This window comes from Castor canadensis, chromosome 12 (genome assembly GCF_047511655.1).
Source record: "Castor canadensis chromosome 12, mCasCan1.hap1v2, whole genome shotgun sequence".
Classification (NCBI taxonomy): Eukaryota; Metazoa; Chordata; class Mammalia; order Rodentia; family Castoridae; genus Castor; species Castor canadensis.
Genome location: NC_133397.1, coordinates 16,749,727 through 16,773,041, shown reverse-complemented (window position 1 = coordinate 16,773,041; position 23,315 = coordinate 16,749,727). Strand labels below are relative to the sequence as shown.

The 23,315-nt window shown below is 40.4% G+C and overlaps 1 protein-coding gene across 2 annotated transcripts; it reads left to right on the top strand.

The window, feature by feature from the left end:
- The first annotated feature begins 2,123 nt into the window (after positions 1-2,123).
- Positions 2,124-23,052, top strand: Matn3 (matrilin 3). Of its 2 annotated transcripts, none has more exons than XM_074049229.1 (8): positions 2,124-2,363; positions 6,709-7,275; positions 10,030-10,110; positions 10,882-11,007; positions 12,324-12,449; positions 15,453-15,578; positions 20,831-20,941; positions 22,000-23,052. In XM_074049229.1, exons 1-8 carry the CDS (start codon positions 2,150-2,152, stop codon positions 22,053-22,055), a joined length of 1,407 nt encoding a protein of 468 aa, XP_073905330.1. In that variant the 5' UTR covers positions 2,124-2,149; the 3' UTR covers positions 22,056-23,052. The 2 variants fall into 2 exon arrangements, with proteins under 2 accessions (XP_073905330.1, XP_073905329.1); XM_074049228.1 differs by having other exon boundaries at positions 10,030-10,161.
- Positions 23,053-23,315: the final 263 nt, after the last annotated feature.

Genomic DNA, 23,315 nt, shown 5'->3' with positions numbered 1-23,315 from the left:
TGGCCAATGACCCAACTCCCTACTAGAGAAGGCCAAGGAAAGTCTGCTGTGTGGAGCCAATGCCCAGCACAGAGCCGCCTGTTGTCTGTCAGTGAAGTGAAACGGAGCAAAGCCTTTTCCTCAGCAGTGCCGGACTCTTGGAAAAAGCAGTGCCAGGCTGTATCTTCTACAAATAATCTGGTGACCACCCTGCCAAGGCAAGAATCTGCACCCTGTTCTAGAGGCTTCCATTTCCTGACATCTCAGTCCTCTTGTGACTCGTGCCTGCTTGTGGTAAGGGAGACTTTCTGGGAACTGGGCAGTGAACAATGTGGACATGGTCTTTGAACTTCTGGTGCCTACACTCAGGTGGTTCACATGGTGAGGTCAGGTGGCTCACATGGTGAGGCACAACAAACGTGCTCCCTTGGATCTCTCTTCTTTTCTTTCTTTTGCTTCACACTTGAAAAGTAGGAGCTCTACCTCTTGAGTCATACCACCAGTCCCTTTTGATCTGGTTATTTTAGAGATGGGCATCTCACACTATTTGCCTAGGCTGGCCTCAAATCATGATCCTCCCAATCTCAGCTTCCCAAGTAGCTAGGATTACAGACATGAGCCACCGGTGCCCAGCATTTCCTTTTCTTATAAAGCCATTAATGCCATTGGGAGGACCTTGCTGTCATGAACTTTCTAACCCTCATTACCTCCCAAAGTCTCCACCTGAGCATACCACCAGCTTTGGGAATTAAGCTTCCAGCTCTTGAACTCTGTGTTGCGGGGAAGAAAAGGCACAAACCATAGCAGTATACTCAGATTATTATGGAACCAGTCTCTTCCCACAACTTTTTGATCTTGCTAAACTAAACCTCTATACCCACTAGGCAATAACTCCCAATTCCTACGTCCCTCCACTCCCTGGGAACCACCATTCTACTTTCTGTCTCCATGAATTTGACTATTCTAGATACCTCATGTAAACAGAATCATATGGTGTTTGTCTTTTTGTGGCTGGTTTACATCACTTACCATCATGTCCTCAAGGTTCATCCATATTGTAACATATTAGAATTTGTTTTTGAAGATCGAATAATATTCTGCTGTATGTAGTTACCACATTTTGCTTCTCCATGCACCCAAAGAGGGACACTGAGTTGCTTCTACTTCTTGGCTATTGTGCATAATCCACTAGAAACATGGCATACAAATATGAGAAGTGATTTTAGGCCACTCTATGGATGGACTGCAGAAGGCAATAGTGGAAGCAGAAGATGGGATTGGACCTGTTGAACATGGTTATGTTTGGAGACCCAGCTCACACATCCTCTGGTTTTATAAGTCTTCCTGGTTTTCCAGGCCTCTCTTTTCTAAACCCACCATGTTCCCTTAGACACATACACGGTTGATGCATATTTTCTCTGTGAGTTCCCTGAGGGTCCTCTGGGAGGTCTCTAGTCCAGGCTGCCAGTCACTCTTCTGGGGAGGAAATGGGATACAGGGATTGCCTTCTGGAGTTTAGGTACAGGCTGTTCTTCCAGCAATCAGGGGGCTCTCTGGAGCAACGTATGTTTGATTTTCTATTCCTGGTAATATAAAAATCAAAAGTTTATGGATGTTTGAAGGTAGGGTGAAAGTTTTCCATTCATGCTGCTAGAATCTGTGCGGTTCCTCCCACCCCCTTAACTGTTGGCTGGGGAACCGTACGCAATGTGCAAAGCAAGATTTCATCTTGCTCTGAATCCGCAAGCAGGCATACCTGGTACACGGCAGGCAGAGCCCAGGGGCTCCTCGGCTAGGACCCCAGGGCACAGGCCTTCCTGGGCTAAGAGGGAAAGTGGAGGGGGTCAGCAGGCTGTGGCCCTGCTTAGGTGCCTCCACCCCGGGTTTTACCAGGAGGTCAGGAGGCGCCCAGCCGCGGGCTGCTGGCGGTGCAGGGCCGGGGCCCGCGGTGACCACCGCGCCGCTGGCCGCCTGGCCCCAGACATTCCGCTGCTGCCACTGGAATGCACAGACTGGGCTCCTTGTTGGCTTTGAGCGGGTGGCGGGAGGGCCTGGCGCTAGCGGCCTGGGGACAGGGCGGGGCAGGGCGGGGCCACAGATGCGGGACCTTTAAATTCGCCTCTTGTGCGCGGCCCCGGCCGAGAGACCTCAGCAGGTTCCCGAGCCCACCATGTCGCGCCTGGCCTCTGCGCGCCACCTCCCGGGACTCCTCCTGCTAATCTGGTCGCTGCTGATGCTGCCGCCCCCCACCGCCCCGGGCCCCTTGGACAATCCTGGTGTCCGGAGGTTGGGGACCCGTGGCCCTGCGGGCAGCCCCGGGCGCCGCCCCGCTCCCGCGGCTCCCACCATCGCGCCCCGTTCCGGGGCCAGCGAGCCCCGCGCAGGTATCGTGGTGCGGGGCGCCCAGCCCGAGAGGGACCCGCGCGGGGCAGCAGTGCAGGACAGGGGAGTAGGAGCATGGGCTGGGGGTGGCAAGAAGTGGGGCGGCAAGGGCAGCCGGGTATCGAAGGAGGAGGGGAAGCTGCGGGCATCCGCCCAGTGTTGCTTCAGAATCGTGCGTGATGGAAACTGAGGCCGGAGAAAGGAAAGGAAACACCCGAGGTCACTCATGTCCTGGCTAGAATTTGGGTTTCCTGAAGCTCAAAGTCCCCCGTGTTGCGGGTAAGGAGGCTTCGGTGGCACCTGTAGGAGCCCCAAGGCTGAGTCCTGTCCCTGTCCTTGTCCTGATCTCTTGGTTCAGCTTAACAAACACCTCATGAGATTCAGCTTTTAGTTTTCTTGACATTCCTCCATCTCTCCTGAGGTCAGTGTGAGTCTTTCTCTCCTCCTACTGGTCCCAAGCTGCCTCAGTGGAACCCAGGATTCGGCAGAAGGGAAGGTCTCTGGTAGGTGTGAAAGGAAACCTCAGTGCCACCTAGGTGGCTAGGAGTTGTCCTGGAGCCATCTTGGTGTCAGCCCTGTTCTGCCCTTGACTTGGTGGTCTGCTTGAACTGATGGGGTCCTACACACCAACCTCTGCTCTTTTAGCTCTCCAAAGACACAAGACACTTTGAGTCTTTGGACAACCATTCTATTTCTGCTTTTGGTCTGTTCCTGCAGAAGAGCAAAGCTCCTAGGGCTGCATAGGTGGCAGGTCACCTTATGACCCCTGGCAGTACATTCAGGGAACCCCAGGCTTATCCCTGTGAAGGATAAGAAGGGACCCATCAATCCAAGGGTCAGAGCCCAGAACAGAACCCAGAGCTCTGAGCCCCAACAAGAGCTCTTTCCACGGCTCAAACCTACCAAGCTCCATATGATTTATGTAAGATTTTATTTTCATTGCCAAAAAGTCCAGCCTCAGTCTCGCTTGAGAGAGACTGCATTTTCTAGGCCTGTGACGCTCTGCATCAGGGTGCTTTGTGTTGTCTACCCACTCCTGCACCTTTCTGAACATGTTGGGGGCGCTCAAGAGACTCTTTCCTGAATCACCCCATTATTTGAAATGGCAAATTTGGAATGGTGAAAGTGTTGCCACCTAGGCAAAGAAGGGCCAGGGTTCACAAGAGTTAAGTTCAATTGCTGGCCACAAATGGGGGAAAAGCCTTTTTTCTTGTAGTGAACTTAGTTCTAGTCCTCACACAGCTACCTCAGGGATGGGATGGGGAGATCGGGGAGACTCCTCATGGGTGACTGCATTCCTTCTAAGATGTATGGGTCTTTTGCTACCTAGAATCCAAACCTGATCTTGAATGATGATCCCTTCATAAACACCACATTCTACACCTTCAAATTCTCTTTTCAGCAACAAGAGACCTAAGTTTTGCTATGAGCTTTTATTTCTAGAAAGACTTTAAAATTTGTGATATTTTATGTATGGAGATTCAGATGCTCACATTCTTGTTCTTGACAATCACAAATTGCTGCTATTTAGTCAATAAGAATGAGATTCAAAAACAGAGCTGTCCACTAAAGGGCTACAAATCAGGAAGGAACCAGATAGTCACAGACTTGCCTGTCACCCTAGTCAAGACTCTGATATTAGTTTCCTATTGCTGCTGTAACAAGTGACCATGGATTTCTTAGCTTAAAACAACACACATTATTATCTTACAGTTCTGTAGGTCGGAGGTTGACTCTGGGCTGATATCAAGGTGTCCCTTTGGGAGGTTCTAGGGGAGAAGTATTTGCCTACCTTTCTCCAGCTTCTTACAGGATGCCCCATTCCTCAGCACCTGCCTTCTTCTCCCTCTTCAAAGCCATGTCTTAACACTTGGGCCCTTCTTCTGCTGCTCTTTTCCCCTTTTAAGGGCCTTTGAAATTATTTTGGACCCATCCAGGTCATCCAGGACAACCTCCCCATCTCAAGGTCTTAAACCACACCTGCAAAGTTGATCTTGCCATGCAAAGTAGCTTATGTACTGGTTCCTGGGATTAGGATGGGACATCTTGCAAGAGGGGCAATTATTCTCCTTACCACACCCACTGTACCCCCTTCCACTGAATCCTGAACAGAGGATTCAGTGTGAAAGCCAGGTGGAGAAGGATGGAATCAGACACGTTCAGGTATAAGAACATAGCTATGATGTGTAAGGACGCCACATGAGTGTAGTGAAAACATGGAACATTAGAGGGTTCTTATGATTTTTTAATTTTTTTGCCTATTTGCTATTATGATTTCTCTTTTATATTAGCATACATTAATTGTATAAGAAGGTTTCATTGTCTTAATTCCATGGATGTACACAGTGAATTTTGAGCAAGTTCACCTCTTCTATTATTTTCCCTCCTTCTCCTCTTTTCAAAACAGTATTTGGTGGGTTTTGTTTTGCTATCTTCATATACATAAATATGTAACATACCTGGATCTTCACCTCCCTATTATGCTCTCCTTTCCCCTCACTGTCCCCTAAGTACTCATGTCCCATTGTTGCTGTTTTTACTATTATGATTATTTCAGTCTAGATTCCACATATGAGTGAAAACGTGCAATGTTTGGCTTTTTGAGCTCAGCTTATCTCGCTTAACACGATGATCTCCAGTTCCATTCAAATGACATGATTTCATTCTTCTTTATGGCTGAATAATATTCCATTGTGTATATATATGACATTTTCTTTATCTGTTCTCTATTGATAAGCACTCAGGCTGATTCTATCACTTGGCTATTGTCAAATAGTGCTGTGATAAACATCATCATTTTTTCCCTTTTTACTCCAATCATGCAAAAATACATAGATTCATGTCCAGGCAGGATTTTTGTCATAGCTCTTCTTCCTTGCCCCAGTTGCATGGGATTCTCAAGAGATGCAGTGAAATTCTGGCATATTTCAGAGTGTTGGCTCCAAGTCAACATGCAGCACATTTACTGGGCACATGAGATAATGTTGATTTGGGGGTGAGGTAGAAAATGTTGTCTTAAAGGAAGCAGCCATGGTGCAGTGGGAAGGCTCTGGCACTGGGGGTCAGAAACTCTGGAGTCCAATCATGCTCCCTACTTTCTAGTTCTTTCTCTTCCCTGAGCTTCAGGTGTCTCACCTGTCAGATGGGGGTAAAACCAGCCTTTGCACCCCTTCACACAATCCGTGGGTTGGTGTCCTGTGATTCCCTTCGGTAAGATGTTCCTTTTCTAAGTGAATACCTCCAGTAGGTTAAAACCAAGAGGACAGAGGATAGTGTTCAGCTGTTAAAAGACAACCGTGTAGAGGCATAATCCCTGTTCCAGACAAGACTTTTTCTTCATAAATAGCTTTGCCTAAGAATTTATTTTGAATTTACCTTTTTTCTTATACTCACTGAGCAAATTGTCTTCTCTTAGTAACATCAACGTCTGTTCTTTTATTAGGAAAGGAAAGAAGCTTGATTGACATTGCTTAGGGGCCTCATTTCCACTTAGGGCTGGGTACCCATGATGCATGTGTGCATGTGTGTGTTTGTTGGTCAAAAAGGGGAATGACTTAAAGAAACAGGTGTAATAACTGGTGCTTAAAATTTAATCCTGACTGTGAACCTGATTTTGGTGGCTAAGAAAGGGGGTGTGCAACTGGGGTTGAAGAAAACAGGTTAAGACTAGGAAAGGAGAAAGGAAACTAAAATGTATAGTGTTACTGCAATGTGTCATGTACTTTTGTACAGAAATATGTAAATACTTTGAAGATGGGGAATCTATGACCTCATGGCTTTACACATGCAGGCCCTCAAAAAAAAAAAAAAACCAAAAACCTGGTGAATGAGTAAAAGAAAGTGACTGAGTTTTGATGGGGTAGCAGGCCAGACATCATTGTCTGCTTCATAAAATGATTAAAGATGCTGATAAGAGTTAGAAGTGCAATAGACATGTGTCAGATTAAATTATCACCCATTGGCTATCCATTGCCACAGATAGCCAAGGTGCAGAAGAAAGGTCTGAGATCCATTCTGTCCTAGGACTCTCACAAGGAACCTTGGAACAAAATCTTTAGCGGCAGAATGTGGATCTAGGCAAAATTTGGGACTCAGCCAAACTGTAATTAAGGTATTTGGGGGAAGCTTCACACTTCTTTGTGAATTCTCACTCGGGGAATTCAACACCTAATTGGAGGATGGGCTTGGGGAAGGAAGCAGGTAATAGGGATATTGGAGTTAAGGGCTGCTGCCACCCAGTCTGGCCTCCTGTAATCCCAGAGTTTTCTGGGAGTAAAGATTGTCCCATTTCTGGTTGTAGTCTGATTATTGCTTGGTGTTGTCTCCTGTCCATACCCTTCTTGACAGGTGTTTGCAAGAGCAGGCCTTTGGACCTGGTGTTTATCATCGATAGTTCTCGTAGTGTACGGCCACTGGAATTCACCAAAGTGAAAACCTTTGTCTCCCGGGTCATTGACACTCTGGACATTGGGAAAGCTCACACAAGGGTAGCATTGGTGAATTATGCTAGCACGGTGAAGATCGAGTTCCAGCTCCAGACCTACTCTGATAAGGAGTCTCTAAAACAGGCCGTGCTGCGGATCAAACCCTTGTCAACAGGCACCATGTCTGGTTTGGCCATCCAGACAGCGATGGATGAGGCCTTCACAGAGGAGGCAGGAGCTCGGGGGCCCACCTCCAACATCTCTAAGGTAGCCATCATCGTGACAGATGGGAGGCCCCAGGACCAGGTGAATGAGGTGGTAGCCCGGGCCCGGGCATCTGGCATTGAGCTCTATGCTGTGGGGGTGGACCGGGCAGACATGGAGTCCCTCAAGATGATGGCCAGTGAGCCCCTGGATGAGCATGTGTTCTACGTGGAGACCTATGGGGTCATTGAGAAACTTTCCTCTAGATTCCAGGAAACTTTTTGTGGTAAGTTGGTAAGTCTTTGCTTCCACCTAGAAAGGATATAATATTTCAGACATTCTGTACCCAGAAAAAGGCATTTATTCATTTTTTTGGGTGGAAATTTTATGGAAAACTTAAATACATGCAGTGCTTTTTTGGTGTCTTTTACCAATTTAAATACACGGTGTTGGTGTAGAATAAAAAGCTGCATTATATGGCACTTGGTTTGCTCATAAAACCTTCATGTTTGCATTAGAAATGTGAAGGTCTGGAAATGCCCAAATAAATAATCCTGCTGTTCCCTGATGGGGGGTCAAAAAAAAAAAAAAAGAAAACACCAAGACTCAAGACACCTCTTTCTCTTGTCTCCTTTTCCCTCCACCACATTTTTTCCTTCAGATATTTTCTTTAGCTTTACCATCTTAGATTTAACAGGATTCTGCTTGTTCTCTTGCAGAAGACTGTGGGAGGAGCGAAGGCTATATTCCAATGTCATGGTCAGTGTGCATTTAGTGAGCACTCATTTTCAGATTCAGCTCTTTCTCTAACTATTCAGAAAGATTGGGGTTTGGTTCATTTGAGAGACACAAGAAGCAGATTTGAAAAAAGTCATTGTTACTCTCCTGCTACTCCTGTCTTCCTTTAGGATGGAGTGTGAGCATGAATATGCTAATTTCCTGGGAATTTTTAGCATGTATTAACCAGATGTATCAATACAAATCTATTCAGTGCTGAGGTTTAAGTTTTTTCACTGACTTGTATGACTCATGTTTTACTATTTATTATTTGGAGTTATCTTTTGGAGTCCTTTATGGAATTATCCAAGCAAGTATAGACAAATTTCCTTTCTTTTCTTTTTGTTGATATTAGGGTTTGAACTCAGGCTTTGTGCTTGCTAGGCAGGTACTCTACTACTTGAGCCATGCTCCCAGCCTTGTTTTTTTTTTTGTGTGTGTGTTTAGTTATTTTTCTGATAGGGACTTGCATTTAGTTATTGCTTAGGGTAGTCTGGAACCTCTATCCTCCTACCTACACTTTTGGAGTAGCTGAGATGGTAGATGCATGTCACCATTCCCAGCCCTAGTTTAGGTGAATTTCTAAACACAGATACCTTTTTGATGTATGATTTATTCCACATTTGTTTAGTCAGCATGCATTTTTTGATCACTGATTACACAAAGGTTAAAGTAGTTTCTCCCAACCATCAAGCAACATTTTGGTGGTGGGGATGAGAAAAGCAAGTAAGCCAGTCACTCCAATTGTACATTTCAAGGAGACATTGTATCCATTTATATTTATACTCAATATAAATAATATATTAATCATCATTATATTAACATACTTTGGTTATATTAAGTATATAAAATATAATCAATATATTAATAAATTACTATATTTAGTATCCATTTATGTTCATCACATTCATATTTAATGTGAAACCCAGCAATCACCAGCTGGTTGGGAAATGGGAGACAAAAGTTTGGTCTGGGGCAAAGCTTGGCTTCATCTCAGCCAGGTCTAGCTGAGATCTCCTTGTCTTTCTTGTCCTGGGACACTGGACCTTCACAAAACATCACTGGCTTTGGTGGCATCTACTTGGAATTTATTGGGTTTCAAAAAGAAAGTGGCTTTCTTTTTCTCAGAGAACCCCCTCAAAGCTTGTGGGTAAGAGTTGTTCCATCAGGACTTGAGTCTGTGGCAAAGTTGGGTCTCAAAACTAGCACCTGGGTGGGGGGCGGTTGAAGGCCATAAAGTAACAACTGGTGAGTGGCAATCTTTTCCATCTTGTACAAAAGACCTGCTTGTTCTGGGGGGAAAATGTTCTCTCTATGGAAAAGAGACTGAGGGACTGCTTGTAGTCTACGGATTAGAACGATCATTCCTTGAGAACGGCATTTTTGGGGAAATATTAGCCTTGTCCTGTTGCCAAGGGCAATGGAGGCTGGGTTACCTGCCACAAGAGTGCCAGCCTCCTGCCTCCAACAGGCCTACTGTTTTTTTCTGAAATGACTAAATTCATTGATTCTTCTTTCAAAACATGTTGCTAGTGAAAAAAATCCAATGAGGTATAAATGGCTCTAGGAGCAAAAAGATGGAGGCACGGTTTAGCCGATGTAATCACATTTATTTTGATCTTCCTTTCATTTTACCTCTTTGTATTTAGAATATGAGTTCCTTGTCCTTGTAGATATTAGCACCACAAGTTGCATACTCAGATACATGGGTATACCTTCCACATAGGCAGAAGGTTGTTTCCTAGATTGCCTTCCACCATTTGCATGTTCAAAATACATATTGCCACCCAAGTGTGAGTGAGTTCCAGGCCAAGAGGTATGCTTGTGTGTGAATTCTGTTTAGGCACAAAATATAAAATCCTTGGAAACTGTGTTCTGGCTACATGAGGACAACTGGCTCACTGCACTTTAGGCAGTGCATTGTTCTCTCCATTTCTTGTTGTTGGGAAGAAAAATCCTTCTCCATGGGACCTGAAGTTACCTGACTGATGGGAGGGTTTGGCTTCAGCAGCTACAAATTCAAAATTCCACTTCTCCTTTGAGAAAGTATATAGCAAGATCTGTACTTTTAAATGAGTAACATTTCTAATATAAGTGTAGCATAGCTAATAAACCAGATATAGAAAACAAATAGTCAATTTTTATAGTGAAGCAAAGACAGAGTGAAGAAAGGAACCTGGAGAGCAGTGTCTCTCTGACTGGGAAAAAAATATCTGAAATGTTTCTTATGCATAGATACTGACTGCTGTATGCTTTCTTCCAGACACAGCTCTGGACCCGTGTCTGCGTGGCACACACCAGTGTCAGCATGTGTGCATCAGTGATGGGGATGGAAAGTACCACTGTGAGTGTAGCCAAGGATATTTCTTGTATGCTGACAACAAAACGTGTTTAGGTGCGGCCTGTTCGGGGGACCTTGAGTGGCTAGGGGTTGTTTGGGGGCCTTTTCTCTAGGAGTGGAGCTGGCTTATATACTTTGACTCTGACGTCTTTTCACCTAACTGCCTTTTGGCTGGCGTACTGTTGTTAATCAACAATTTTCCTTGAAAGGAACATGAGAGAAAAGTGAGATAACAAATCACCTATCACAGGCCATATTACTATTCTTAAAGAAAAGGGTTAGTAGAAGAGGTGAGAAAGGAAGGGATCCAAGATTCTTCATTCTTTTGAGGATGTGGCATTTTTCCTGGGTTTAATTGGACAAAAGCATCCCTTCCTTTCTGTGAGTGTACATGCTCATGGTCCTTAGAAGTAGAGAGAAATTTAGAGAGGTCCTTGCTTATTGTTCCATGAATCCTCACATAGGGTCAACAAAGACTGGGAATTAGTCTCTTTTTTTTTTAATCCTAGAAAAGCGTTTTTGGGAGGAAGAAAACACAGAGATCATTTAATTCAACTTACTCATTTTATAGATAATGAAATTGAGATGCAAAGACAGGAAGAGACTCACCCACTTCAAAGGATCTGTTAGCAAAAGAGCCCAGACCAGAAAGTCAGTTCCAAACTGTCAGTGCCCTTAGCTCTGTATAGTGTGTATGTATTTAATAAGGATATAATGATTTAATTATCACCTACTTTCCATGTGCTCACATCTGTGGTGCTCATCTTTTGATAGCTATTGGTAAGTGTGCTGTTATCAATCACGGATGTGAACAAGCCTGTGTGAATGAAAGAACTGGCTCTTATCGCTGCGAGTGCTACGGAGGTTATATTCTGAATGCAGACAGGAAAACTTGTTCAGGTAAGTGGGTAGGAATCTGTATCGTTGCTTTACCACCCACCAAGCTGCCCAGTATTGGAAGATAGGCCATGGGGGATGGTTATATGGTCTGTCTTCCTCTCTTGCCACCCTCTGGTTTTCCCATTTCAAAATTTTATCTGAAAAGTTAGAAATGGTAACATGTACGTATCGTATGTGTAAACAAGTGTCTCATTTCCTCTGTTCCCAGCCTTCACAATCCTTCCAAATGTTACAGATAATTTAGTAGCTTAACTACAAAGAGCACTTCACAAAGGTCTGTACTGCTTGCAAAGAGAAACAGTAACTTTGTAGTGGAAACCTGGTGACACTGCCTTAGCCATATGATCAAAGAGACCAAAGTTAACACCATCAGAAACGAATACAGTGACATCATGTATCACCTAACATGACTCACTGAGGACATGATAGCATGGCTGTGGTATTCTTGCTGAGAATTCAGAATCATGAGGAGTATCACATAAACCCAAATAGCCCTAGTTCACAAAATGATTTTCCACTACTTTTCAAAATGTTCAAGTCACGAAAGACAAAGACAGACTGAGGAAATGTCCCAAATGGGAAGAGACTAAGACGATATGGCAGCTTAATACAATGTGGGATCCTGGAGCAAAAAAGGACAATGGTAGAACAGTTGGCAAGATTTGAATAAAGTGTGTAGACTAGTAAACAGTATTGTATCAGTGTTTTTGGTAATCATACTAGAGTCATGTAAGTTGTTACCATATGGTGAAATGCAAATCTGCACTGTTTTTGCAAGCTTTTCACAAGTCTAAAGTTATCTCAAAATAAAAAGTTTGTAAACAAAAAAGAATAGTTTAAAATATGTCAGAACAGAGGATAGTTAGTGCCTTAAGTGACAATTTGCACCTTGAATTCTGATACTGCCCTAAATTTGATTTTCCTCATTTAGGAAACAAGAAAGGGTTGGATTATAGTTTCTTCAAATTCTAACTCTATGTTTTCCAGATCTAGTGTAATTAGCTGCATCACTTATCTCTCTGAGTTGGGATAAGCACAATAAACCTAAAAGGAATGCTTACATATTTATGCTTAGATTATTAAAAACTAAATATTGATGATTTTGGAAAGGAATTAAGGAAGGTTGGAGAATAATTATTGTGTGTGAAGGATTTTTATTTAACTCAGCTAACTTCTAGTTAGAACAAATAATGCTGACAGCTTTATTTTACACTAAATTTTCCTCTTATTTCTAGCTGCAAATAAGAAGGTTTATATGTATGGCTAAAAAAAAGACTTTTTCACTTTTTTTTTTCTCCTGGACTTTCATTTGCCAGCTAAAGGCAAATGTGCCTTGGGTACACATGGCTGTCAGCACATTTGTGTGGATAACACAAATGGGTCCCATCATTGTGAATGCTTTGAAGGTTACACTCGGAATGCAGATAAGAAAACATGTTCAGGTAAGGTCTATGCAACAAATTCTCCTACTTGACTCTTTCTATGGGAGTGAAATGAACTTGAAATTCACCAGGAGAGGTTCTTTGAGGTAACTTAAAGATTCAGATGTTTTACACTTAAACACTAAGGCACGCATTGCTCAGAGGATGGTGAGCTCACTGGCTTTTGCAAACATAGATCACTTCAGAAAATTACTGGGAAATGAGTAGGGAGTAGGGGTTTGAGAAAAGCTAATTAAATATAGGATCCTTATCCAGGAAAATTTTATAGCCTTGTACACTGGGGACTTTTTATTTAAGCAAATAGGAGACTTTAGAGGAAGTCAGCAGGACAGTAACTACTTGGTGTGATAGTCTGAACTGATCTTTTTCCAGTTAAAACTTGGCCTGAAACTTTTCTGTAGTGTTAATCTTAAAGCTGAGTGGTTTCAGTGAAGGAGACTTTGTAAATGCCTGAATTAGACCCACACAGATCTTCCAGTAAGTTTGAAGCAGGACATTCCCTGACAGTTTCTAGCTGATCAATCTTCTAACCTTATGACTTGGTTAATGAGCTTCTGCCAGGACTGCTAATCCTAATTAATTTGATTTAGAGTCACTAGCAGAACAGGGTGGCATTTATACATCTAAAAGCACTCCTAAAAGAGAGAAATTCTAGCTCTCGAGGTGGTACTTCGTTTTGGCACCTTGAATGTTTCTTAGATTTTCCATGTCTTTTTCTCTCTCTTGAGGAGCTGTGTTATGGGATCTTGTCAAGATAGATAGATGAAGGGAAATGGTATATCACCAATTACCCTCTTAAAAAATGAAATCAGGCTGGGCATGGTGAAACATGCCTGTAATCACAGCACTTGAGAGGCTGAGGCAAGTCTGGGCTACAAAGTGAGTTGGAGGGCAGCCTGAGTTAAATAGTGAGACTGTCAAAAATCAGTGCAATAACATTGAGTCCCTTCTTTGTTCCTAGGACCGATTAAACACTGTGAGACTGTGGTCTAAGTTTCTACCTCATAGTAATTTATAGCCTGAGTAAAAAGAACCAACTTCTTCTAAAAAGAGACAAATAGCCAAGGAGGGGCACTGATGGTGGCTAAGGGCTGTGCAGACTGATGAAGTTGGAAAAGATCAGAAGAAACTGAGGAAGTAGAGTAGGGCTTTGAAGGGTAGGCTGGGGCCTGGCTGGTGCAGGTTTGTTTAGGGCAGTAGGACTGAGTTGGGTGGAGAGGATTTATGTGCTGGCTGTACTCCTCCACCTGGTTGAGGAATATCCCAGGTGGTACTTTCAGCTGTCAGGAACATGGAGGACCTGGAAAAATGAAACAAGAGACATTTCCAATTCAACTAACAAATATTAGGGAATAAAGGCAAAACAGTTTATTTAAAAAAATCAAATATCAAAGAAAAATTTCTTTTTTCCCCATTTTTATTAGGGTATATTCCTTGTACGGGGGATTCATTGTGACAATTCCAAATAGCTTTACGTTGTATCTTGGTTAGATTGCCCCCACCATCTTTCTTCCTGCCCCACTTAAGACATTTTTTAAGTCAGACAACTCCAGGCAATACTCCCAGATAACTGTAGCCAGCATTCTTCAGTACCTACCATGGGTCACATGGTTCTAAGCATTTAATACTTAGAATAATACTTTTAATCCTCACAGTAACTTTAGGAGGAAACTGAGGCACAGACAGATTGAATTATTTGCCCATGTAACACAGCTGGTAAGTTTCAGGGTCAGGGTTTGAATCTAGGCCCTTGCTCCCGTGGTTACATCTGCTTTTAACCACTAAGCTGTACTGTCTTAGTGCACAAGGCACTGAATAGAAAACAGCGCTGGAGGAGAAAGAATGTTGGGAAAGTCAGTATGTATATATTTTAAAACAATAGTGAATAAGTACTATTCTAAATCTTGGTCCCTACAACAGTTATATCACTTCATTGGCTAACTTTCTCCTTGCTGGGTGGTTTCTGCCTTAAATTAGATGTGGAGCGCCACATCAGGGCCAGGACTGAATGCAGGTCCTATTGCACTAATAGTAGAAATGAAATACTTTCCTATTAGGCATTTTGCTAAATTATAGCGATAAAGGGTACTATCCATGTTAAAACTGGAAAGGTGCTTTATGGGTAGATTATATGAGGCCTTGCATTTTGTGCAAAGCTGTTGTCTAGGAAAAAGTGAGCCATGGAAGGTTTTTGAGCATGAAACAACATTTAAGAGGAGAGTTAGAAGGTAACAAATCTACTACTTTGGCTACTGCAGTGGTAGAGGAAGAACCTATGTCCCCCAGGAAGTCTTTCTGGGTTTACTAAAGGAGAATTGATATTTTTGTTTGTTCTGGGCTAGCTTAGACATGGTACTGGCATGGCATTTTTCTTTGCTCTCTGCTTAAATTTGGGCAACCTGTTTTCATCCTTGGAATGTTATTTACTTGACAGATAATTAGTACTTTGTTATCCAATTATATCATATACATCATTTTTATTCTTGTTAACATTACTTTTCTGTCTATCTGTCTATCTATCTATCTATCTATGTGTGTCTCCAGGTCAGTGTTTTCTGTCCTACTTAATAAACTGTCAAGGTCAAGTCCTTAGTCAACTTAGTCCTTTTCACACAGCATCAAACTTAGCTACATATACAATGGGGTTGCTAATTATTTTTGGTCATAATCCATGAACAGTTGGAGAAATTGGATATGATGATTATCATCAGAAAGGTCCAAGGTAAGCTCAAGGCTGTGAGTAAGAGAAAAGAGAAGGTGCCCTTTTTTAGACAGCTTTAGGAGAGAAAATGGCTGTGATAAAGGTAAGGCCAAGAAATGTGCATCATAGAGAAGGAAAATAGACTTTCTTCTGAGACAGGGGCTTGTGGCTGGCTACTGAAGGGTTCATTTTTAGTACTGGCTGGGGCCAAAACAAAGCTCTTCATCTCACAGAAGTCTGTGTTTAGTTTTCTATTTAATTACTGTGCAATTTTTTTTCTTTCTTTCATGGTTCCTGGTTAGTTCGTAGCAACTGTGCTCTGGGCCCTCATGGATGCCAACAAATTTGCGTGAGTGATGGGAAAACGTCCTTCCACTGCGATTGTTTTCCTGGTTACACCTTGAATGAAGACAAGAGAACATGTAAAGGTGAAGACTGCTCCTTGGAGCACACTTTGTTTGGTAGGGAAATCTAGGAGGAAGCTGCTTTTTAGTCATGTCCATTTATGATCCTTCTAGTGGCTTCCAGATGTCTACAGAGTAAAACAATTATCCTCCGTCGGACAGTCTACCTTCTAAGATCTGATCCCATCTCTTTTTCTTTCTAATTAATGTTTCTATCTATGTCTGGATTATTCTTATTGTAGTAATATACATTACATGAAATTTACTATTCTAACCATCTTAAGTATACAGTTCAGTGGCATTCAGTTCATTCACATTGTTACTCAACCATCATCAACATCCATCTCTAGAACATTTCCATCATCCAAAAACTCTGTACTCATGAAAACTAACTGCCCATTGTTCTATTTCATCTTGTCTTTTAAAACTTATTTTCTACTACATTTGGCCCAGATTAATTCCTTCTCTTTAGTTTTGTGGTCCAGCCACAGTGGGCTATATGCTATTTTAGGAGCCTATCCTGCATTTGCCTATTTCTATCCTGTGCTGTAGTCTACTTTCCTCATTCACATTTTCAGGTGGTAACAAATGTACCAATTCAATTAGAGCAATGCTAGGAAAGAGCAGGGTGCTGAGAATGGGGACTAAGGGAATAGACTTGAGGTTGGGAGGGTCTCTGAGGAAATGACATCTGGGAGTTGAGGAGAAGCAGTGGTTAGGTTGAGTTTGGACTGTGGGGAAAGAAGAAAGGAGAGCAATTCCAAGTCCTGTATGTGGCTTAGAGGGGGAGAGGAAATGAAAGGCAGCCACTGTGATGGCATCATGAGCAGTCAGGGGAAAGGAAATGTGGCATAAGATGGAGAGTTAGGCAGGGATAAATCATGCTTACTGTCTGGGCCCATGGGGTAAGGAGTTTGTATTTCATTCTAAGGGCAATGGGAAGCCATCAAAGGGTAAAGGTAGTGGAGTGACATGATGCTGCTTAAGTCTTTAGAAATCCCTCCAGCTGCTCTCTGAAGAAGTTGGAGAGGATTGAAGTATGGATGAGGGAGACTACTTTTGGGTGAAGACAATGGTGATGGAAGTAAACTGATCCAGGATACATTGTGGGATAGAATGAACAATGCTGGGCTATAAATGGACTTGGGGGATAAGGCAGGGGAGAATTAAGGATGTCTTTCAGATTCCAGGCTCAAACAACTGGAGAAAGTGGTATCTTTACTGAGCTGGAGAAAACTGAGGGCAGGTCAGATTGGAGGGAGAAAAGTCAAAGAGTTGAGTTTTGGACTTGTGTTTTCACATTCCAGCAAATTGTAAACCTGATTCCCCAAGCACAATGATCTTGTATTTTTAGCATTTATCATAGCCTTCAACACATGGCAGGTGCTCAGCAGGTATTTCTTCCTGTGAAGTAAAATATGGATTAGTTTCTTGGCAAGAGCAGGGATAATAAGATTCTGCTTGCTTTTGGAACTTGAGTAAGTCTGGATACTGTTACATGCTGAAGAGGTTAATCTTCAGAAAACTAAATATTGACCTTTTTTCCCCTCCTGGAAGTCAGGGAATCTAGTATGGAGGCTGTCACTTCACTTCACTTGTTTAACATTCACTTATTTATTTCTTCAGCAAGTATTCATGGAGTTACTATTATATAAGTAATACTCTATTAGGTTCTGAGGCAGATACTGGAGACAGATTGCAGGTAAGAATTCTAGGGGCAGGGTGTGGAATGTGAACATTGTAAGAGCATAAAAATGCTATGTAAATGGCATTTAGTAATACTGTGCATGTTTAGAAAAAAAGAGGGTATCATTGAGGATCTGAAAATTGAGTAAGAATAGGCTCATTTTTTCTAGATACATGATTTTTAAATCTGTATCTACATCTTTTGGCTAGCTTTCTTTCTCCCTCCCTCCCTTCCTTTTTTATTTCCTTTCCTCTTTCCTTCCCTTCCTTATTTCTTATAAAAACTTTGAGTTGTAAATTACATACCACAGAATTTTACATTTTTGTGTGTGATGCTGAGGATTGAACCCAGACCTTGTGCATGCTAGGCAAGTGCTCTATCATTGAGCTACAGGCCTAACCCCCAAATTTAATTTTTAACTTTATTTATTTTGCAGTTCTGGGGTTTGAACTCAGGGCCACACCTTGAGCTACCCCACCAGCCCTTTTTTTGTGAAGGGTTTTTTTGAGATAGGGTCTTGTGAACTATTTGCCTGGGCTGGCCTCCTGATCTCTGCCTCCTGAGTAGCTAGGATTACAAGTGTGAGCCACTGCTGGCGCCCAGCAATCATTTAACTTTTTTTTTGTGTGTGTATGGATCTGGGAATCAAATTCAGGGCATCCTTCATGCTGAGTACACACTTTATCACTGAGCTACAGCCCCAGCTAAAATTTACTCTTGAAAACAATGTGTGTATTTCAGTGTTTTTTTTTTCAGTATACCATGGAGTTATGCAATCATCACCACTAATTTTAGAACACTTTTTTCATCCTAAAAAGGAACCTATACTCATTTTACCCACTCCCCAGTCCCTATCAACCACCATGACCCTGGCAAACATTAATATTCTGCGTTTCATATAAATGGTTCATATAATTTGTGGTGTTTTGTGTTGACTTCTTCCACTTAGCACGATATTGTTAAGATTCATCATGCATCAGTGCTTCATTTCTCCATATTGCTGAAAATAGTCTGTTGCATAGAAATACTACATTTTGCTTATCCATTAGTTGATGGACATTTGAAGCACAAAGGGTTTTATTTTGATAAAGTCCAATTTGTTTATTCTTTTATCCCTTATGCTTTTGAAGTTATATCTCAGAAACCATTGTCTAATCCAAAGTCATGAAGATTTGTATGTGTGTTTCTCCTAAGAGTTTTATAGTTTAGCTTTTATATTTAGAGTTGGTTTTTAATACGTGGTGTGAGGTAAGGGCTCACCTTCATTCTTTCCTTTTTTTTTTGGTGGGACTGGGGTTTGAACTCAGGGTTTTGCACTTGCAAAACAAGCACTCTATCTCCTGAGCCACCCTGCCAGTCCTTCATCCTTTTCATGTAGCTACCCAGGTATCCCACCATCATTTGTTGAAAAAGACTATTCTATCCCTTATTAAATTGTCTTGGTACCCTTAGTGAAAAGCAGTAGACTATAAATGTAAGAGTTTATTCTTGAAATATCAATTCTATGCTGTTAATTCACATCTTCCTTATTTCAACAGCAGATTGCCTTGATAACCATTGCTTTGTAGTTAAGTTTTTAAATTAGGAAATGTGAATCTTCTAATTTCATTCTTTTTAAAGGTAGCTTTGGTTATTCTGAGTCTTTTGCATTTTCATATAAATTTTAGGATTGGCTTGTCAATTTCTCAAAACATGGAAATTGAGATTTCAATAGGCATTGTACTGAATCTGTAGATCAATTTCCAAAGTATTGCAATTTTAACAATCTTCCAATGCATTAACATGGGAGACTTTCCATTTATCTAGATCTTCTTTAATTTCTTTCAACAATGTTTTGTAGTTTTCAGTATACAAGTCTTGGACTTAAAAATTATTCCTATGCATTGTATTCTTTTTGGTGGTGTTGTAAATGGGTCCATCTCTCAACTTTCAATTTTGCTGTATACCAGCTTAGCAATTGTCTACAGTGTGTTTTAATAAGAATACTCTACTGAGCATATATCCTCATAGAGCTTAGTGTCTATCAGATGAGAGGCACTGGGTAAGTATTGCAAGTACCCATAAAATACTCTGCACATACTCTAGGATGTAGCTGATTTTCAATAGATACTTTCTGGCTTACTAACTCATTAAAAGGCTGATTAAGAAGGTATTTGGGAGCTTGGCATGGAGACTTATGCCTATAATCCCAGCTACTCAGGATATGGAGATTGGGAGGATTGTGGTTTGAGGTCAGCCTGGGCAAAAAGTTAGCGAGACCCCCGTCTCAATCAATAAGCTGTGGCTCAAGTGGTATAGTACCTGCCTAGCAAGTATGAGGCCCTGATTCAATACCCCCATTACCACTGTAAAAAAGAAAAGAAGAAGAAGAAGAAAAAAAAGCATATTTGAACTATCTGTCTCTAAAAGTTCAGTAAGATTCTGACAGGTACATAAATTGCACTTAATTAAGGGTCCCTAGCCCTATTTTGTATCTCTGTAGAATATGAGAGAAAATGTTGGAGCATTTCTTGTCCTTTGGTGATAATTCTACTCAATTGGAACATTATACATCAGTCTTCAGACTTAAGAGTTACCATTTCTTTTAGGAACTTTAGGAGCTAGGATATTGAATAAGAATAGGTGCCTTACTGAATTACACACAAAATAATAGGTGTTTTATTTATCACTCTGTCACATTTGTTTAAATGTCAAAATAAATTTTTAATTTTAGTTCCAAAATATATATGGTAAAACTATAACTCTCAAGCAGCTCTGGATAGGAAATCAGGAATTAGCTAGTTTTAATCTTTGAATTATTTTGGCCATAGAAATAAAGAACTCTTTTTTGTCTTTTTCCTCCCTTTTTATTAGCATATATTAATTGTGCATAGGAGTTTTATTATATTTCCGTATGTGCATATAACATACTTTGATCAGATTCATCCTCTCTGTTCCTCTTATCCTTCTCAACCCCTCTTTACGCAATTTTAAATGAGTTTCATCATTCTGTTTTCATACATGCATATGAAGTTCTTCAATCATATTCATTCCCTTCACACCTTCTCTTTCACGTTCTCTCCTCTCACTGGTTTCCCACTCCCATAGTCCTCCTCCCTTTTCAACTAATGTCAATAGAGAACTGTTGTTCTCATTTTCATCTTAATGAGGACACAATACCACAAGAAGACTGTCTTATTTCTGTATTCTTGGCCTCCCCTTACACCAACGAACTTGAATATTTTCTAATAATCATAAGTGTAGAAAATAATATACTACATTCTCATATAACCATCACCCAGTTTTGACAATTACAAACATTTTCCTAATACAGATTTTTCTGTGACATTAACATTCTTTTTGTTTGCTTTTATATCCCTTGACTCTCCTGGAAAATGCACCTAGGTAAGTCTTAAGTCTTAAAAATGGTGAGATTGAGTTGAATTGCAGATTACCTTTTGTTGCTTATTTATTTATTTGTAATGCTGGGGGTTAAACCTAGGATCTCCCTTGCTAGGCAAGTGCTCTATCACTGAGATACATGCCCTGCCCCTGATTTGCTATAATTCCTAGGTAGCTATAACGTTTTGTGTAATGTCATTGTCTTCAGCCATTGAAGAAGCACGAAAACTCATTTCCACTGAAGATTCTTGTAGCTGTAAAGCGACACTGGAATTTCAGGAGAAGGTCAGCTCCTATCTCCAGAGACTGAACACCAAACATATCCTTTTTGAAAGGTTTTCTGCTTCTGCTTGAAACCATTCCAAGTAACATAACTGAGTCAAACATTTTAGGACATACCATAGACAAGTGCTTTATTTGTTGTTTTAGGATAAGCAGTAAAAATATTTTGGAGTTCTTTTTTTAATGGCTTACTAGACCATTTCACTTATCTGATGTTTACACGTAAAAGCTAAAACTATTTCTTTCCCTAGGGCTTTTCCATACTGTATATGCTCCTAATTGAGCTATTACATAACAAATACAGTGATTATGCTAGGACTACTTAATATGGTTTCTCAGTTCAGAATCTGTATATGTACAGAACAAATCAGCTGATTGATGGGGTGTGATATCTTGGATACACATGGTTCTACACTTTGGCTAGGCAAGTTGTAAAAAAACACATTTCAAATGCAAAACCATACTGTTTGAGTTCATTTTCTCACAGTTAGTTCTTTGGTCAAAGGATTAACTCAGAAAGAGTACTTTTTCTCAGCAAAGCCCGAGTTAACAGCTCTAGTCCTATGTACCTCAGAGGAATGGAATTCAGACTATGGTAGGTATAACCTAAGACTTTCAAGGAGGATACAGGCTTAAAGGGATCAATTTCTAAATCTTTCACTTGCTTAATGTACAACTTTTCCTACTTCCCATGTCAGTACTGCCATTTTCCTAAATACCTAAGAAAGGCATGTTTCTCACACTAAATCCATTAAGAATGGAATTTCCAAAGAGCAGACAAAGGCACAATTCAACAACTAAACTAGTCAAGCCCTCATAAACATTGTTTCCCCACTCATCCCATTAGCAGATGTCATTCCAATTAAATTTTGTATGAGCAAAAATATTTAAAACCACTGTAGTGGTCTAATTTTATCATGATCTCTGAAGAAGAGAATTTCTGAATTTTAGATTAGATTTTTGGTGAGAAAATAGTTTTGTTCTTTTTCTTCATTTATGATAGAACATAACTGTTTTCTTTTATCTTCAAGTGTTTGAAAGTATGCTTATGTTTTTAATGTGTAAAAACAAATAGTATTGGCCTTAACTATCCACTTGATGACATTTTGGAGAAGTTGCAAATAAATGAACGTGGACAAGTACCTCACTAAATTGCTCAAAATCTTCACCTAGAAATGTGGAGAACATGATGTATTTAATACTCATTCTTTTGTACACTTGTATCTCCAATGTTCCTGTTAATTTTTGCCATTATAAGTGCTTGGATATTACTGGATAAGTAGTAGGAGGATTTTCTGAAGGTTCAACATTATTTTCTAAGGAAATAAATGTGTAGATCCTTAATAAGTGCAAACTTTAATGATTCTAAGCTATGACTGTGAATTGGTTGGTAGGAAATAAAATGAAAGTATAATGTTTCATTACGTACTAATTGAGCCATTTAACTTTTAAATGTTTATATTAGTAAGATAATCATATCCAGAAAGAAAACTTTAGATCTATTTTCTCTTGATAGCATTTATAATATAAACCAGTCTTATTACTGAGAGCAAATTCATAAAGTATTTACATATTAAAAGTCCATATAAATAAATTGTGATAAATATGTTAGAACTGTTTAACATTGTGTTTTGCTAATTTTTGCTGGACTATTATTGAAGCTGTGATCAAGGGATTGTAATACATACACATTTAAAAATCATTAACAGACATTAAGTAAACATTACACGCCATTTTAAAATAATTCTGGCCATATATACATACAGCTAAAGAGTACTAGTTGTGAATTTAGGGTGATAAAACTTTTACTAGGATAAAAAATCCTAAGTTTACTTTATCATTTTGCTTTGGGATTCAATCTATGAATTTATATATTTATAAAGTTTATATAACAAGCAACAAAATCTAATATTGTCTTTTGAAATGTTAGTAATAAATCTAACTTTTCACTTATGTATTTGATACACACTTTTTAAAGCTCTACAGCTTTTAAGGAAAAAAAGGTCCTTTAAATTGTGTACTACTCAATTCTATTTTGGTTTGTAGTATTTTTAATATAATAAAGTTATTATCTTGATGTATTAATGTCATTTTTTGTGATTAAAGTTAATTTTGTCTATTAAACATTTCCTATGTTGAACTGAATAATTATTTTGAAGGTTTCAGTTTCTTGTCAAAGGACAGACCATTGATACTTTTCCTATAATTTAATCTCATATTCTGAAGGCTAAAAATGTAAGTTCAGGTTAAATAGAAAGGCTTTCAGTATGGCGGTTCCTCAAAAAATTAAAAATAGCCCTATTATATGATCCAGCTATACTGCTACAGGTATATACCCAAAGGAATCAAAGCTATCATATAATGAAGATACCTGCATGTCCAAGGTGATTGTGGCATTATTCCCAACAACC